The 18,193-nt window shown below is 39.8% G+C and overlaps 2 protein-coding genes and 1 non-coding gene across 3 annotated transcripts; 1 reads left to right on the top strand and 2 right to left on the bottom strand.

Moving 5' to 3' along the window:
• Positions 1 to 330: 330 nt before the first annotated feature.
• On the top strand, positions 331 to 8,506 carry LOC138592029 (fibronectin type III and SPRY domain-containing protein 2). The gene is made up of 13 exons (XM_069662640.1): positions 331 to 684; positions 966 to 1,252; positions 1,422 to 1,517; positions 1,856 to 2,089; positions 2,238 to 2,260; positions 3,056 to 3,177; positions 4,197 to 4,361; positions 4,499 to 4,633; positions 4,768 to 4,921; positions 5,558 to 5,691; positions 6,414 to 6,546; positions 6,636 to 6,812; positions 8,019 to 8,506. Exons 2-13 carry the CDS (start codon positions 977 to 979, stop codon positions 8,266 to 8,268), a joined length of 1,899 nt encoding a protein of 632 aa, XP_069518741.1. The 5' UTR covers positions 331 to 684; positions 966 to 976; the 3' UTR covers positions 8,269 to 8,506.
• Positions 8,507 to 8,589: 83 nt separating this feature from the next.
• Positions 8,590 to 17,166, bottom strand: LOC138592037 (KH homology domain-containing protein 4-like). The gene is made up of 14 exons (XM_069662648.1): positions 17,067 to 17,166; positions 15,837 to 16,092; positions 15,621 to 15,740; positions 15,421 to 15,494; positions 15,253 to 15,305; positions 14,907 to 15,112; positions 14,083 to 14,291; positions 13,617 to 13,677; positions 13,302 to 13,359; positions 11,916 to 12,151; positions 11,453 to 11,557; positions 10,393 to 10,478; positions 10,189 to 10,307; positions 8,590 to 9,752 (listed from the first exon to the last, which is right to left on the bottom strand). Exons 1-14 carry the CDS (start codon positions 17,093 to 17,095, stop codon positions 9,622 to 9,624), a joined length of 1,743 nt encoding a protein of 580 aa, XP_069518749.1. The 5' UTR covers positions 17,096 to 17,166; the 3' UTR covers positions 8,590 to 9,621.
• Positions 14,372 to 14,502, bottom strand: LOC138593762 (small nucleolar RNA SNORA47). The gene has a single exon (XR_011308334.1). It is a non-coding gene; the product is annotated as a small nucleolar RNA SNORA47 (small nucleolar RNA).
• Positions 17,167 to 18,193: the final 1,027 nt, after the last annotated feature.

Genomic DNA, 18,193 nt, shown 5'->3' with positions numbered 1-18,193 from the left:
CCCTTAAAAAGGTTGTTTTAATTCTTTTTAAAGAAATGGATGCATGAGAAAACCGAAGCCCATTTAGTTTGTGCGCACTATTAAACTAGAAAATTAAATAAAACATTTCTTCTATAATAGATTGCACGCAGTTTCTCCCCAATATTCTTCCTCCTATTGTCGATCAACGTTGCTTGATTTTTAAATTAAATGAACAGTTACGGAAAAAGACCGGCCTCTAATTTCAACCACAGAGGTGCTCAAAGTGCAGGTCAAAATTTAGCTATTTCTTATAAAACGCGTTTAAATGACAATAGTGGGAATTTACAAGGAGCCCTGAAGGCACCATGATGTCCCTGGTAATGTGTTCAACTTCGACCTTTAAATCACATGTTTTCGGGGATTTCCACCTCTTGATATCAAAACAATGACTAATTCTGAGCCTGAAACTAGCACTAATATCATGTTTAAAGTATTTACAGAACTCAGGCATCTACTTAGTCTAAATTTCATGGTTTATTCAACAGATAACTAACTTCCAGCATGAATGTTTGACATGCCTATGACATCTGAGCGGTCTGTGTCCCATCTATTTTTGTCTCAGTTTCTGGGTGAGGGTTGGACTGCTTACAGAGTTGGTTTGTCGGACACCACTGTGGGCCTGCACTGGTTGTTTAGAACAGACTGGTTTACTGAATATACAAGGTAAATGTGCCATCAGCGTATCATTCACTGTTTATTATCTAATTAACAGATTGTTCTGCACATGTAATTTGCTTGGTTCAAGGAAGAAGATTATATTTTTCTTAAGATCTGAAAAGCTAATGTGTTCATTTGGTTTAGTAATTATTTGATGCAAGATTTGAAGATTATCACTCTAAATAGTTGCTGAGAAATAGATTGGTTTTAATTAAGATCTGTAAAAGGCTGAATTAAATTGATCATCTATCAGAAACATGGATTACAAGTGGTTTTCACCCTCCCAGCGATTCTCCTAATGGACCTATATGAGATCAGAGGAGGTATACTGGATGCGATAGCAGAAGAAGCTGAGCAGCAGGGGTTAAGCAGAGAGTCGACCACCGTGGAGCCCTACAATGTAGCTCCAGACAGAAGAGGGAGGACAGCCCGAGACGTTTCCACCTTCCAGAGATTCTCTGTTGACACCAATGAGTCCCTTCATTTTGAGCCCTGTGAGGATTGCCCTCCATCCCCAACCGGGGCGGAAGATGGAAATGATGAGGATGACGTGTTTAAGGAGGGAGGAACTGAGGTGGGAGGACCAACACAGCTTTGGCTCAGCATTTGATATGGTCTTATTTGATTCAACCACATTTAAACACACAAGAGGATTTTGGAGAAACACAGAAGGAGAAAAACAAGCCATATTATTTTCAGTTGATAATTAAAGAGGTAAAATAATGTATTTCTATTGTTTTCAGAGAGAGATCATCACAATTAGGAATCGGCTGCAGGGAAAGGTTGCTGAGATGGAGAGCTTTGCAGGTCATCTGGAGGAAATCTTTCTCACTGTGGAGGTAAATGTTGAGCTCTATTGAAGACTATTTTTTAGGTAAACGGATCGTTACAGTGTTTTTTTTAAACGTTGATTTATTACTTTATGGTTGAGTTAGCATTTGGGAATACTGCTTTTTGTTATTATTTTGTTTTATTAAAGTTGAAGATGTCAGATTTCAGTTCTGTAACTGGAAAGTCCATGTTTCTTTCCCAAAGGGCCTCAACTCAACAATAAGACACATCCATTTCCTTCAATTCCCTCCCTGTTATCTGTCATCCTCTCTTTTTCCTGCCTCTCCATATTTGGTTTAATGCATAACAAATACATTCCACTGTGATCATATAAATGTGTGTACAGGAGAACTTTGGCCGTCAGGAGCAGCACTTGGAGCAGCACTACAACGATGTACTGCAGACGTTGTCTCAGAGATACGACGAGAGGGCGGCTGGACTGGAGGAGGAGAAGAAGGGGAAGCTTGAGGCCCTGTACAGTCAGCTGCTGGCTTGTGGCCGGGCGATGGATGCCTCCAAAGAGCTCATTGAGGCGGCCCAGGAGATTTACCGCAGCCAAGACAAGAGGCTTTTCCTGAAGGTGTCCAAGCTTGTGGTTTTTATAAAGCCAAACATTCAAATGTGCTGATTACAGTGCAGGATTTTGCTGTAAGCACAGCTCAGTTTGTCGACATGACTGTTAGTAAGTCATTCTTTATTCAATTGTTTTCTTTGACCTTTATTGACAGACAGTTATGCCCACCATTAAAAGGTAATTATGATGCAGCTCTGTGAGTATGTCGCATGGAGTGACAGTGAAATGACTGCAGAGTGATTTCAAAAGACAAACCATTAATGACACAATGGTTAGATTCAGACTAATGTTACCTAGAATTATCTGCAGTTACTAATATTATCTAAGCGGACAGTGCAGTTTGCATTTTCTCTCTGTGCATGCCTGGGTACTTCGGCTTCCTCCCACAGTCCAAAGACATGCTCGTTATGTTAATTGGTGACTCTAAAATTGCCCATAGGTGTGAGTGTGAGCATGAAAGGTTGTCTCTGTGTGTCAGCCCTGTGATTGACTGGCGATCAGTCGTGGGTGTAACCCCGCCTCTCGCCCAATGGCAGCTGGGATAAGCTCCAGCCCCTCTGCAACCCTTAACAGGATAAGCGGTATAGATTATGGATGGATGGATGTTTTCAGATTAAGATTACTGCTGTGTGAGTAATTAGGATGCATTGACAATGCTGTCCTGTGCGAACTTTGTATCATTACTCTATACAAGTAGGGTTTCAAAAGGGTTTTTATCTGGTTAACAAGAGAATTTTCTCAACCCATAAAGAGAAAACTTAATGGCCCAGTAGAGAGAAAAATACATGTTTTTACTGGACAGGGAGGGATAAAAAAAGACAGCTGGAAAGTAACAAAAGCTGTTATAAGAATGGGGACTTTAACTTTTAACATTCTGACTGATTTAAATGAATGGCATGACACAAGCTGCTCTCTACCTCAATGTTAAATCTCACTACAATAAGCTTGTTTTTGTTTTTGCTTCTACACTAGAATCGAGGAGTTTGCCAAAGAGGAGGTTGACCTCAGGTTGGCTACAAGTCTGGATTTTAACACACCACTGGCTGACCTGTCAGACGTCAAAACCATGATGGACTCCATCAACGTCGTTCCAGGTCTGAGTTTCCAACATTTCACTACCACCAATTGGCCTATGAATAAGTCCCTACAGTGCACAGTTGAAGGGTTAAAGGTGGGGTAGTCATTTTGAAAGAAAATAAACTGCAAGAGCACACTAGTTTAAAAGTATTCAACCCGAGAATAAACTCCCTCATTTAGCTGTCACCAAAGCTTATATCAGTGTACTGTACACTTTGATAATAGACTTTCTCTGGTCATCTGTCCTGTTTGTGTATGTCTTCAAGCAGAAATGAACATTTAGGATATTGTGAATGGTAAATTTAGTTCAGTGTCACCGTTTTTATGCTTTGATACTAGCAACAACCCTGGGGTGAAATATTGTTTCCTTCCAAATTTATTTACTGCTTTGAGAAATTTTCACACAAATGTCTAAAATTGACATTGAAATGTTCTACAAAACACCAAATCACATTTGGTCACATACTGTTTATCTTACACCAATCTTGAAAAACTGTGGTGATTGTATATATCAGCCAGGCTGAAGATCTGTAAGTAAAGCAGCCATGTTTACAATCCTTCTTGGCAGCATCTTCCATATTTGAAGCATTATCTTCTGTCATGGCTACAGCTTTGTATTCGATCACAGTCAGCTTTTTCGGCCAAGAATGTGAACACATTACGGGAAAATTACTTTGATTTTTGTTTCTCTTAATGAAGTAAAAAAGCTGAACAAGATCAAGTCAAAATTTATTTTCTTGTATATCAAATGTGCCTCAAAGGGCTTCACAATCGGTGCAGCAAACAACATCCTCTATTCTCTTCATACAGAGTGGTTGTCACAAACTGTTTGCCGAGGCATACAACCGCAGGGCGATGATTCCAGTAAAGATAAGAAATTGGCCAAAATGGAAGCATAAAGGTTTCATTGTTCAGTGCAATTTAGAACAAGCTGTATCACTTTTAATGCAAAAAAGCTCCTCTAAGATTGCCAAAGCCCTTTTAATGGTATGACTTGATAATACATACTAATAACAAGTCTCCAATATAAAACCAGCTCCATCCGCCCCAGTCATCAACCCTCAGATGCCCAACTCCGCCTCCCAGACGTCGCTGCGTGTCTGCTGGAGCTTGTTCTCCGACGACACGGTGGAGTACTACGAGCTTTACTACAGGCCCGTGCTGGAGGACACACCGGCAGACAGCACCTGCGCACCACATGGTACAACACAGACACAGACTGCTGATTCACACTGCATGATAACACCATCTACTGTTGGAATGGGATCTACTGAAGGAAAATAAGGGATGTGTTTTTTGATCAGTGCCGCCAAAATAAAATCTGTGCTGGTTTTTCAGAGAGCAAGGTGAAAGTGAAGGAGACCCACTGCACTGTGACGGATCTGCTGCCCAATGCTCAGTATGAACTGTGGGTGACGGCTACCAACACCACAGGCATCAGCCCAGTGAGCGAGAAGGCTTTATACATGACAGGTAATACATGTTACACTGTTGTCAGGATGTCCCCTAAAATCCCTCTCAGGTGTATTTTTATCTTTTTTTGTTAGCACTCACGTGATTGATGCTGTACAGAATGTGGTCTAAATAGTTGATTCCTCTCCCTCTAGTGCCGTCTCCTCCTGTGATCAAACAGAGGGAGTGTACCAGCTGCCCAGAAGCTGCTCTGATCCGCTGGGAGTCGGGAAACACCAACCCTGTGGACTCTTACACTGTGGAGCTCAGTGAGATGGGTACTGATGGCTTACAGAGCGGTGTCACTGAGTAAGAGCTGTGTTCACAACATACAACAGAGAAACTAAATCAACATTAATCAGGCTTTTCTTGAATTTGTCATGTTTTTTTTAAAGCATTCACCAACAGCTTGTTTAAAGCTGGAAAGCTTCAATGGACATGCAGAGCTTCAAAGATGCACTACCCTGTATTTGTCCTCACTTGCCCATCCTTTATTAAGGCTTTGGCTTCGATACATTCATAAACACGCCTGTATTACTGCTTACTAAGGATTGTTGAAGTCCCATGGTTACAGAGCTGCTGAATCAAGACTCACTCTGCCCCAGAAAATCTATTCTTAGCTTCAGCTCCTGCAGCACACTGTCCTCATTTGGGGTCATTATAGTTGTTTTTATCTGGGCACTTCAAACAGTCAAAGTATTGACCTGAAATGTTTGGATTTTTTTTAATTGAGGAGCCTAAACTGTTTAAACTTTAATGAGTCTATGGTCCAACTTTGACAAACTTTTAAGATCCCCCCAGAATCCTGGCAGTTGTAAGACAAGATGTTATTTTAATGCTTTACACTCGGGAAGAGGAGTGGAAATCAAATTTTCATCATGGTGCATTTAATATATTTTAAAAGGAAGTGATATCAGCCTTCTGTCTCATCGGTTGGTCCCCCAGGTCTATCGTAGCCGTTCCCACCTGTCAGTGTCTGATCCAGCTGCAGTCAGGACGCCGTTACCTCATATCTGTGAGAGCTGTCAACATCGGCGGGCCCAGCGACAGGAGTGAAGTTATTACTGTCTCCACAACAGGTGAGAAGCATCGTGGATCAACCTGATCATTGTGCTTTGTCATTTCATCAGTTGATAAAAGTACACTAATTTATAAAAAAGCTTCCTTTACAAATAAAAGTCCTTAATTTAAATGTTACTTGAGTAGAAGTACAGACGTATCAAAATAAATCTACTCTTTGAGTTTTTACATGTGATTATTATTACATGATTATGCATGTTACCATGCTAACCCATAATCTGATGCAGTCATCTTCAGTTTAAATACATATTTGAGTCATAAAGAGGTCAAAGGATGAAGTTGTTTTACAAGAAAATAAAACAGCTTAATCTAAACGAACATCTCATTACATATAGAAGAATTTAGCTTGTTTTCTAATCTAGTGACCCCTTACTGGTGGTATCACACCTCTTGTGTGAATTCCCAGGTTGGGGAAAAGCTACTTTAACATCTAAGAGAAAGCTGTGGAGCTAATTGAAGTGCTTCACATATTGTTGGATTTTAATCTGTAACAGTGTTTCATATTTTATGTACTGATCAGTTTTTAAAAAACAAGATCTTAATTTGAACGGTTACTCCTAACTTAGCTGGTAAATAATTGATACATGTAAGTCTAAAGTAGCAAACAGAAAAACTCAAGTACAAGTGCCTCAAAATTATACTTAAGTACAGTAAATGAACTGGCTGCTTTCTGCATTCATATAGTATAATTACTAATTATAATGTTTACTTACCTGTGCAGGTACATTCTTCCATCTCCTGGAGGAAACCGCCCATCCTTGCTTGTCCATCTCTGAAGATGGCTTCACCATGTTTTATGGAGACGAGGAGCTGCCAATTAGTGCTATGGCCTTAGATGATAACACCTTTGCCAGGTAAGGTGTACAATGTTCTTTTGTCAAAGAGGATAATGAGAATTCTAGTCGTGTAGATATATCAAATGTGTGTGTTTGTGTGTGTCCAGGTGTGTAGCTGTCCTTGGGAATCTGATTCCAGTGCGAGGCAGACATTACTGGGAGGTCGAGGTGGACGATGGGACTGAGTTTAGGATGGGAGTTGCATACGAGGACACAGAGAGGAACTCGTACCTCGGAGCCAACAACACGTCCTGGTGTATGAGACACATTCTCACTCCAACCAGGTAACAGTGCACCACCTCTACTAAGACAGCAACGATATGGACATTGTTAATGACAGAACTCTTTCTGCAGCGCTAGTTCTCCAAAATAACTCTATTAGGACAAAAGGAGTATTTGTTTGTACATAGCTTATCTTAGCTTAAGTCCTAAACATGAAATATTTACTTATTTTGTGACAGTTAATAGGTTTATGGTTATGACCTCTTGATCAAAGCCTTAGTGGCTGAATGCTGTTTTTATTTGGGTTCAGAAGCAAAGAAAAATATTGATTTAGCTATTACTTTTGCAAAAACAGCAGCGAAGTCTGCGGGCCTGAGACCCTAAACAAGAAGCAAAACAGAGCCTTTAGAGCTGATGATTAGATGATTAAAAATTTTGATAATCAATTTACAGGTTTGAGGACTTAGAAAAAGTCATCTCTGATTCCAATCTCCTACATGTGAATATTTTCTTGTTTCTTTCTGCTCTGACAGAATATATTTGGGTTGTGGACAAAACAAGACATTGAGGCCATCTTATTGGGCAAACATTGATTGACATATTTTACCCACTTGGTTAGATCTTAAATCAGACTAATAGAAGAAATAATCCTCAGATTGTTTAACAAAGTAATTGTTACTTGCAGCCCTAGTAGTCTTGGCTAGTCACTGTTTGAAACAAACTTCATTAAGTTTGTTGTGCAACCTGGGATGGATAAACACGGCTACACAGACCAAGCAGATGCAGACTTTTTTTTACTGATACATCAAATAGCTGCAGATCCTCACAGGGACCACTACTGCAGTTCATAGAAACTAGGCCGAGACTAATTTTAGCCAGCAGAAATTTTCCTATCCTAAGCAAAAAATTGTGCATCCGCTCAGTGCAAAGCTTAAACCTGTCTGTTACTTTCTAAGCGTTGCTATGGCAACCCTCACTGGAACAAAGCAGGAGAGTTGAATTGTCACATTGAGGAAATCAGAGCAGCATATCACACAAGCTCTAAATGTGGCTCTTATTGTGGGCATCTTCTTAGTGATTCTGCCCACGCTCAATTTAACAATCACATTTCTCATTTTCTTTAATCTGCAGCCGTTTGAAATCCCGCTGCTGGCTCAAGATTCAGAACCTGCTTCAGTAATAACACAGAAATCATCCCAAACAGGATGAGAGGAAAAGCTTTTTGTTTAGAAATTATTTGCTTAACACAATCTTTTTCCCCCCATTAGGCATAAATATGAGTTCCTGCACAACGGTTGGAGTCCTGACCTGAGGATCACAGTGAACCCGGTGCGGATAGGAGTGGCTCTGGACTACGAGAGGGGGGCTCTGTCCTTCTTTAATGTGGATCTGGAACAACACCTGCACACCTTCCACTGTAACTTCAGAAGTTATGTCCACCCCTGCTTTAGCCTGGACAACCCAGGAGCTCTTACTGTACACAACGGCATAGAGGCTCCTGAGTACACATTCATCTGACACGTGCAGTATCATCTAATCATAACAGGAAAGAAAAAAAACAGGGTTCGTAGGATTTAAAATAGTTGTTTAAAATAATTACAGAAGGTTGTGGTTTAATCCCCGAGAAGAAAACAATGAGAACATGCATATTCATCAACAACAAGTCTGCTGACATTCCTCAGCAGTATAAAATGTGCAGGATCTGAAGACAATACGGGGTTTTCAATTGTTTTTATTATAATATTCCATGGGAACAGGCATACACCATTTTCCAAGATAAGAAAAAGTTTCACTGAATTTTACAATATGTATTTATATCATCAGCAACCGCAGCAGACCAAGTGTTTGAATCCCCCCAAAGAAAGGAAATACGGGGCTTGTTTTTGATAAGCAAGAGATGCGTTGGAAAATGAAATAAAGGTGTTTTAAGGACAAAAAAAAACCCATTTGCAGTTATTTTTACAATTGTATTCACATCTTTAAAAGGAAAAATCCACCCTGAATATCTCCACACTGTTCAAACTGGCTGTTGATACTGGTACATCTTGAGATTTGTAAGTGCATGTTTTAGCGTTAACAAAAAAGAAAACAAAGGGTTCTTTAAAGGCAGCAATAACACAAGGGACAAAAACAAGTGTTTTCTAAAAACAATATTAGTATGTAGCCACTTTGCATTGCAATTAATGTGACTACAAACACGCTCAATGAAAGTGAACTAGTAAGCAGGCTATCTTGTATTTACATTTTCTTTATAGGCAGGCATACATTTAAATATGCCAACCTTTGGCTAAAAGCAACAGGTTCACATCTGTTGTGTGTAAGACATTCTTTGAGATCCATGAAAGAACAAAAACAAAGTACATAAAATAAAAACCTACACCAAGAAATTAAACCCTTCTTCTTTTAGAGTCTGCGAAAGCACCGAACATTAGTAACTGTTGATAAATTAGAGATCATATCTGGTTTTTTTTGCCACTTCAGCCAGTTACTATGAATCATCTGTACCTTACATTATAAAAAGATTGTCAATCTGATGGTGTATGAAGCAAAGTCACTTGTGTTTAAGGTCTTAAAATGGATGTCTGATCATGGAAGTGGTACCAGAAACGTTTAAGAAATGCCAAACAGATTAGTCTGCTTCATTGGAAGTAAGAAAAATAAATAGAATTTTACAAGTTGCATGAAAAATGGTCCGCAGTAACGTATTCACTTATAGTAGTGCGGTGTTAAACTGGTATATTCCTAAAACAGTGCATGATAACACAAGGGTGGATTTTTCTTTGATGGGCTTTGAGAAGGGGCTGATGTTTTGGGAGTAGAGACTTTGGGTCTGTGGGTGTCCTGGGCATTTGGGATGGGGGAGGGCAAGTGTTATGATTTATCTGTCTTACTGCTGCGCGTCCTCTCCTCCTCTTCATCGGAGGAATCTCCTCCGTAGGGCACTAGCCCTGACGCGTCTGCTTCCACTTTAGACTTCTTCTCGCACACGTCCTCCTGAACACCTGTAAGGGCACAATAAAAAAAATGGAGAGACAGAGAAAAGTGGACAGAAGGTGGGAAACATGAGAGAGGGAGGGGCGAGACAAAGAGAGAGAGAGAGAGTAGAAACAAAAAGGAAACCCATTGAGGAGCCCCATGTTAGCGATGGTTTTGAGTTGATCCACAGCCAGGGGGAGGGAAGATATCAAATGAAACGGCAGCAGAGCACACATCCATAACAGGCAGGTCCGGGGACACATGTTGAGAGAGAAAACAAGGGAAAGACAAAGAACATATACAAGAAGAGCGTGTTAGTGGGTTCTACCAGTGAGAGATTCACACAGGTCTCCACTCCTCCCCCATTGCTCCATGGGGGGAGATGCCATTTTATGCAACAGAAAACTCTACAGATGAAATGTCTGACGAGTCAGACTCTCAGGAAATCAAAAAAGTGCATACCCATTGACGCGGCGCTGACAGGGGGACTGGCTGGATTTTCTGTCACGACGTCTCTCGGCCTTTTGCGTGCAACAGGGGCAGGAGTCACGAAGAGAGGCGGCGGTGGAGGCATCAGAATCCTTAACAAAAAACAAACATGAATATCTACACCGCGCAGGATTAATGGAGAATAATATTTAAAGAAAATTAGCTCTGTAAACTGACCTTTCTACTACTTTCTCCTCTCCAACACTGGAGGCAGGAAGTGCAGACTCCTGATGAGCAGGACCCTCTGGAGAACTACTGGCAGGCTAAACACAAGAGTACAAAACATTTAATAATTCAAAACTAACTTAAAAAAAAAACATAATTAAGAAAGGTTTGATCCACAGGAATAACATTTAATCAGCATGTGGAGACCTTTCCAAATTCCTAAGATAAGATATGATAAAACTTTATTAATCCCGAAGGAAATTATAGTGCTAGATGGCTCCAATGACGACGAGGAGCGACTCTAGCAGGCTGCTGCATGGGACAGCACAAGAAGAAAGAGGCAGAACGAAAGTTTAATTCATTTTCTAAAATTAATTTGGGTTAAAAAGTCACATAAAGAATATAAAATTACGTTTTTTCATTTGCATATAACCAGCAGCTTTATTTTCACGTTAATACGGTCTCTTCCTTTAAAAAAAGTCTTGTTAGAAAATATGATGCAGTCAAATCTGGACAACTGCCATAGTCTAAGTTGCAGTCAAAGCTGAGGCAACCTGGGTCAGATATAGAGGCAGTAGGTTCCTCAGTTAGATCTTTAAAGATTTGTCTCATGACAAATTCTGTACTCAGACAAAGCATAAAGTCCATCTGGGGATGATGTCGGGAATTTCCAATTGATTAGCATTGTGTCATACAGTGACGCCGCTTAATCCCATGTCTGTGGTCCCAGAACACTGCTCAGCTTTGTTTAACAGCCATTTTTTTATTAGCAATGGTAATTCAGGATTGATTCCACTTACTACTGAAGTAGTCAACTAGTTCAACACTGGACAAGGAAGCTTAAGAGGCAGCAGTTATTCGGGGTTAACTGAAAGACATTTCTGACGAATATAATTGTGGGAAAATGTTAACCATGATGATGATTGAAGGCTCTCCATTCTCTTTGAATGATCATGAGCACACAGTTTTACCCTCAGCAGCAACTCAAAACAAGTTGATCAAAAGATGTATTTACGATAAAATGTCAGAATGATCCTCCCGTGGTGTGTGCCGGTATGACTTTTCAGCTAACCTGTTCTTCCTTTGGCCCCTCCTGGAAATGTCGTTTGGGACTTCCTGAGTCAGGTGCCGCGTTTAAAGATCCTTCAGCCTCCACGCTTTCACTGCTGCCAGGGTCCTTAAATAGAGCAAAACCAACACATACTCACTGATGCTGCAGCCAGATTTTAAAAACATAACTCCACCAAGGCTTCCGCTTGCTTAATGTCTCCTGACAACATATTAATATGGATTTTTACAAAGACAATTATCTTTAAAACTGCAGAGACTGACCTCAAGCTTCAGAAAACTTTTAAACTAGTGAAGATATTAGTTGAGTGGAAAATGTATTAGATGATTGAGCTATGGCTTTGGTACGAGATCCTTTAAAAGATGTTTTTATCATTACATTTTTTTTTTTTTACATCAAATCAGCAAAATAACGACCTGAATGTTGAATGCAATCTCGCATCGCAACCTTAACCTTTGGTGGTTACCTGGACGAGATAGGGATGCGGTTTCCTAGGACACACCGGATACTGAACCATTGCCTGAGAAGATGGAGGGTTTGTCGACATGTTAGAATGACTTGGGGGACCATTTGCATTACTCCAATAACCACCGGCTCCTGGGTACGCTGAATAGCCGCCAGCATACCCATTTGCTGGGTAGTTATACCAGGACCCCTGGGTAGAGTAATTGCTATTAGGAGGAAATCCATGTGCTGGGTATGCTGAAATGAAAGTATAGAGCTTGGAGTTAATAACATATATCAAATCAATTGATAATGGTGTTTTGACAACTGTGACCTTGAATTTTAAACATATGTTGAGCTACTAAAGCCGTCATGGGAGAGGTTAAAGACCACAAGAAAAGTAGTCAGCTACTACCTGATATCTTGTCACTATGAATGGCACATTTCGATTACTCCCCAATCGCATTTGACTTTAGATTTTTAATGATCAACTTTATTCTTTTAAGCACTTATAACTATGAAAGTGAATAAATATAATTGCGCATACAATTTCCCACCAATATTATGAAAAGGAAAATCTGAATTTGATAGGGAGTCTTTATTATTTAGTATATTTCTCAGGGACACTGCATAATATGAACGTTTTTGAATAAATGCCAAAATTACCCAAAAGGCTAGTCCCACAGATATCAGAGCAGTAAATGATTTAAAACATGATGTATAGCAACACAGACATGGGAGGCAGGCAATAAAGCAAAGCATGTAATCAGCATATTCTGTTTACATTTTTCAGTCTATGCCTTAAATAGGTAGCACTTTCCAGTTAAGACATGTGGGATGTATTGATATTATTCTGGTTTTAGGAGCATCCGGACTTATATAGAGCACATTCTAAATATGTCTCAATTCGGGTGTTAAACCAGTTTGTGCAAACGTCCTCTTGCATGTAAGGCCAGCTGTCTGCATTGTTAACAAACAAACTAGCCAACAGTTTGTGGTTGACTGCAGTGTGTAGGGCTGAATATTGATGTATAATATAAAGAGGTGGAATATTTATTTTCATTGGACATACAAACATCAATGGCCAAACTGAAATATTTGATGTCAACAGAATCGATATAATGTTACAGTTGTTTCCATTCAGTATCAAGTCTCACAGGAAAGGCAAAATGTTGCTACTTGCTGCTGGTAAGCTACACTGTGTCGTCTTTAAAAGATTATTATTATTATTTACATAGGACGTGCACAATAGGTGAGGATGCACAGAAAACTATAATTATCACCTAACCAACTTTTGATTACAAGAATCAAAATTGAAGCATGTTTAGATCGATTTTTCAGTATCAAATGTTACACCCCTGCTGGTCACCCTGTTGGCATTGGATACAAATCACAGAACAATACTCACGTTGTGTTGAGCCTGTGGCTGTGTACATCGACACCATACGGGCATGTTCAGATCTCACCTGCAACATGACAAGAGGCAAAGCTATGTGAGGCGTGAGATAACAATCCACAATGTTGATCAATATTTTGAATGAATTTTTTGTTGTATTGTGGGTAGGTGCAGAGCACTCAAAACCTATCTCTGGAGATCAGGTGGTTCACGCTACCACTTTCACTTTAGGAGGTGGGTATCAGTGAAAACTATACGCTTTAATAGTTTCACCTTCTTAAACCTCCCGTTAGACTCATTGAATTCACTTTAAGATCCCTGACTTACAGTTTCCAGCAGACTCTCTGTGAGTTTCTTCGCTGACTCCAATCCAGCTGAATTTGGGTGGCTGTAACACATGAAGCGAAATATTCAATATGATGAAACTGACACAAAACACAGAAAAAGAAAAGTTAAGAATGTATGTGCAAGTGGGGCTCTTTTATAGCTGTTCCAACCAAAAATTAAACCAAACCTAAACATGGTTATTGACTTAAATGCAGCTTTACTTAATTGATTCAGATGAATGACTTCTTGCATGCAAAGTCATGTCCAATAATAAAGGTAAAACATGTTTAAATAACTTCAAGAATTATGAGGAAAAAGTTATTTCAGGGCTGTAGTTGATGTTGCTTGTGGTTCTTGGAGGAGAGGAAGTTGCATAGGCATCATTTAATTTTAGAAGAACATAAATTCAGATCTCTATAAAAGGACCTGAAAAGTTTGGAAAAGGTGAGATGTGTAACAAACATACCTGATGTAGACGTAAAGAGGCTCAAACGACTCCCGCTTTGATGCTTGTTCAATGTAACCGGAACTTTTTCCCCTGAGAAAGACTCGAGCCCCCGTCTCTGTCTGGATGTGACTCAGGTACGTCCCTCCTGGACCCTCAACCTTTTCATTCACATTGAATGAGGGCAGCGCCTGGTCCAGACCCACAAAAATCTTTGTGTGCACAAAACTCTGAGGGTAAAGAAAAATATGACTCACTATTCTTCCCTGCATATTTAGGTTGTTTATTCACACAAACATTTAACAGAACAGCTTTGTAAGCAGGTGCAGCAATCCAAGGGTTTTCCCTGTAGACCAGGATGTTCTCTCTGCTACTTAATTTGGGAGGTGGGTATCAGTGAAGGCAACATGGTCTTCATTTGCCTCACTTTCTTAACCTCCATTTGTAAAATTCTGACTCACACAATAAGCAAAAGTAAAATTAATATTGAAGACAGAAGAGCTGAGATGCACAATGATTTGTATACAAAATAAAACATACCAAAACTAATAACATAAAAAAAGCTAATTACAAACATGCGTTAACAGCGCCCACAATGACAAAGCTGCTACGTTTGAGCACAATGTACTTGTATCTTCCCCATTTCCAACATTGCAAAGGCATAAAAACAAAGTCAGATTACTGCTTGCAATTTAGAGGTAATGTGGTAAATGCCTTCCACAAGTTGCAGCTAAGAAATACTTTAAAAGTGGTACCATTTTAGTAACGATTCCTTTGGAAACTAAACAGACATCATCACCAATTGAAGTGGAGGGAATGTCAACACAGACGTCACATCTGCCTACCCCTGAATGAGGAGCTGCTGGCCGGTGTCCCTGCCCAGGTGCTGTGTTCGTGTTGGGCATCCGTGGCACAGGTGTGGGGATGACAGGGCGAGGAGGCTGAGGGTAGAGTGTAAGCGCAGGCATTATGGGTGGCTGTTGTCCTCCCGATGCTGCTGAAGCCCTCAACACGTCCTCAGAGATGATCTCCTTTATCCTCATCACAGCTTCTGATGTTGCAGAAAAGTCACACAATGTTCAGACATTAGCCATATTCAATCTCTTGCCTCAAAGAAAACCTTCATGAATTACATTGAATAGGGCAATTCCAAACAACACATTGAGCAGATTAAATCAAAGTACTACTTACTATTGACCTGATCTTGGTTCTTTCCCTGGACATGCAAATACAAAGGTCTTTGTCTAAAAGAAAGCAAATAAAAAAGTCATGGACAATACTGTAATTCTGCACTATTACAAACATTGATTCTTTTTTTTACATCGAAAAACGTCGTCATGACATTGTCTTGGTACATACCCTCCTTTTCCCTTGTCAGCTTCAGACATGTAATGACCTTTTGTTGAGACAACTGCTCCACTACACTGTCGGATCTGAAAAAGGTTATAGGATATTGGATTAAGAGATAGGAGTGATTTCTTGACAAGCTGTTAAATACTCTTACTACTACACTTTTCAATATGTAAAATGCAACACTGCTATGGCCACTTCCTATTTACCTCCTCTTGTGTCTTTCCTTTTGTGAGAAGGTCCCTGCAATTTAGAGGCACATCATTTATGTCGACCTCTGTGACCACCATTTCCTCTGTTGTGGTTTGCATGGGCATACTTGAAGGAGCCTACAAGACATAAAAATGATAAGAGAAGCTATAAGCCCTGCGACGGCATGGACAAGGTATATTACAGAGCAAGCTACAGTTTTAAATCATGTGTACCTTTGCAAGTAATGGTGGAGGAGTCAACAGCTTTCCTTTTGCCATTAGCATGGCATTTATTTTAGCAGCCATGGCCGCAGCCATTTCAACTCCTCCCTGAGGTGCTGGCTTTTCTCCAAGCTGGGAAACAGTGCTGTTGGAGCCGGCAGTGACCCCTGATAAGGAGACCGGGTGGGCTGCATTTTCACTCTGCTGCTGCCTTACATCTACATTCTGCTTTGGTTGTGCTGGCTGATCCCATCTGCTGGTTAGGCACCTGAGGATAAAAACAAGAAACAAATAAAATGTTAAATATGCAAACTTATAACATTCACTTTTACCACAGTACTTTAACAACAAGAAAATATATTTTAAAGTACGAAGTAACTCATAAGTGAACTGTCCACTTGATTCTTAAAGTGTAATCTGGTAAATCTAAAAACACAAAATGAAATTAGCATGTTCAGTAAAGGTGTAAATATTGCTAGTGATCATTCCATGACATGGGCCTAAGTGTGGCTGACTGAAACTATCCCATCAGAAACATGTGGAGTCTTGTTAAACTGCGGTGTGTAAAATAAAGGGATACATCTTAGCACCCTGCATTCTTTCACTATTCTTGTATGTTTGTCTACACATACTTTTACACGTTTATATTCTAAGGAAATACAAAACTACATATGTAACTTGTTCATCATTTCAAGCGACACTCTCACGCCTGTACGTATTTGTTTACTGTAGCCGTATGCTAACCACGTTTAACGATATATCTTTCAGGTAACCAACGTATTCTCCGGCGTTGCGAAATAATTTTTAACCGTTTGTTATTTTGATAGCTAACAAAACGGGTTGTATTTTGAGCCGTTTCAACAGAAGTTGTGGTAAGTTAAAGTGGCTGTTTAAAGTCAGCTAATCTAACAACAGCTACTGTTAGCTAGCTTTGACTAGATATCTACGGCTAAGCTAGCTAACTTATTTAGCAAGTTACGATCATGTTTTTGGACAAATATATATTTAGGACTTGAAATAATACAGTATTCAAAAATCTTGGTAAGATAAGCACAAGCCAACTTTATGTATTCACATTTTAAGCGGACTATTGACAACCTAAAGAAAACATTTACTATTAATAGGCCGCGACCATGTATGCTAGCTGCTAGTTGGTGCTAAGGCTAACCTCTTGTGTTTCAAATTCAGTGAACAAATACAGACAAATGCTAAAGTACAAGAAAAAACTAAAACGAAACTTACGGTGTTTGCCCAGTCATTCCCGAAGACATAGCACCAGTCCACTAAATCTGCAGTAAAATAAAAACAGTTGCTAATATCGTTGACGCTGAAACACGGCAGCCATCGGTCTGCTGCTTGCTTGCGCGGCGATTTCTTCTGACGACTCGTCGCAATGTCTGACTGAACGGAAGTTGAACTGTTTTCATGTTACGTAACACTCACTGGACGAGCGTAATAGGTAACTTATCAACCTTATATCATTGGAAAAGAAAGACCATCTAGTTCAGAGAGCAGACATTTAAGTATACACTTTTAAATGGAACCAGGATTTCCAGCAAATTGATTTAAAATTGTGATTAAGCATATATAATTACAAAAGTTCAGGCCCCATTTTCATGACCTCAGAACAATGGCCTCATTTATTCTGCTAGGGGGCTCTGGGGCTGAAAGGAGAAGCCAAGCCCCCATTAAATATCCGGTCACATTACATGCTACGTTTACCAATATTCGCTTTTCTTCTTTTCATTTCAATTAAAAGCTGAGTACTGGACAAATTAGTACAAGCATCTGCAAGTATCTGCCATTTTTAAATTCACACCACTCGCTTAAAGGTCAAAGCCCAAAAACGTCCTGACCCTGGAAAAATAGGAAAATATAGGCATAGGGCAGGGTGTCAACAGATAAAGTCTCTGCAACACAATCACATTGGTTCTTAAATAATGACTTAGAGGGATTATTTTGGTAACAGTATATAGCCTACATTGTTTTTAATGAAGATCATAACCATCCTGCCTTTGAGGCCCACTTTTTCACAAATTACGTGAATATGGCTGAATTTACTTGCTAGGGGCCACAAATAAGCTGCTGGACAATGAAGATACCTATCACATTTTGCCTTGCCTTACCTGTATGAGTTCTGTCTTCAAACACTTGAGCAGAAAACCACAGAAGAATTAATGTGATTAGGTGTGCTTCCTGTTCCTGGCTCCAAAATCACAGTGCAGAGTTTAGCTTTGTTCAACTTTGTGGTTAGATTGACTTTAATGACAACATTGTAATATATTTATAAAATATAGTACATCAGACTTTGCCATCGATAGTGGGTAAAGACAATGACTTGGACTTGTTGCCAACGTTGTTCCTGTTTT

This window comes from Semicossyphus pulcher, unplaced genomic scaffold (genome assembly GCF_022749685.1).
Source record: "Semicossyphus pulcher isolate SPU_LCO1_2020_fin unplaced genomic scaffold, fSemPul1.0.p SCAF_1, whole genome shotgun sequence".
Classification (NCBI taxonomy): Eukaryota; Metazoa; Chordata; class Actinopteri; order Labriformes; family Labridae; genus Semicossyphus; species Semicossyphus pulcher.
The sequence above is the reverse complement of the archived record's forward strand: the minus strand, read 5'-3'. Positions and strand labels throughout refer to the sequence as shown.

Coding starts and splice junctions, on each gene's coding strand:
- LOC138592029 (XM_069662640.1), top strand. CDS start 977: ATGGACCTATATGAGATCAGAGGAGGTATACTGGATGCGATAGCAGAA. Junction 1,253..1,421: donor TTAAGGAGGGAGGAACTGAG/GTGGGAGGACCA, acceptor TATTGTTTTCAG/AGAGAGATCATCACAATTAG. Junction 2,261..3,055: donor GTTATGCCCACCATTAAAAG/GTAATTATGATG, acceptor CTTCTACACTAG/AATCGAGGAGTTTGCCAAAG.
- LOC138592037 (XM_069662648.1), bottom strand. CDS start 17,095: ATGTCTTCGGGAATGACTGGGCAAACACC. Junction 15,306..15,420: donor GCTGACAAGGGAAAAGGAGG/GTATGTACCAAG, acceptor GCTTTCTTTTAG/ACAAAGACCTTTGTATTTGC. Junction 14,292..14,906: donor CAGCAGCTCCTCATTCAGGG/GTAGGCAGATGT, acceptor CTTTACCCTCAG/AGTTTTGTGCACACAAAGAT.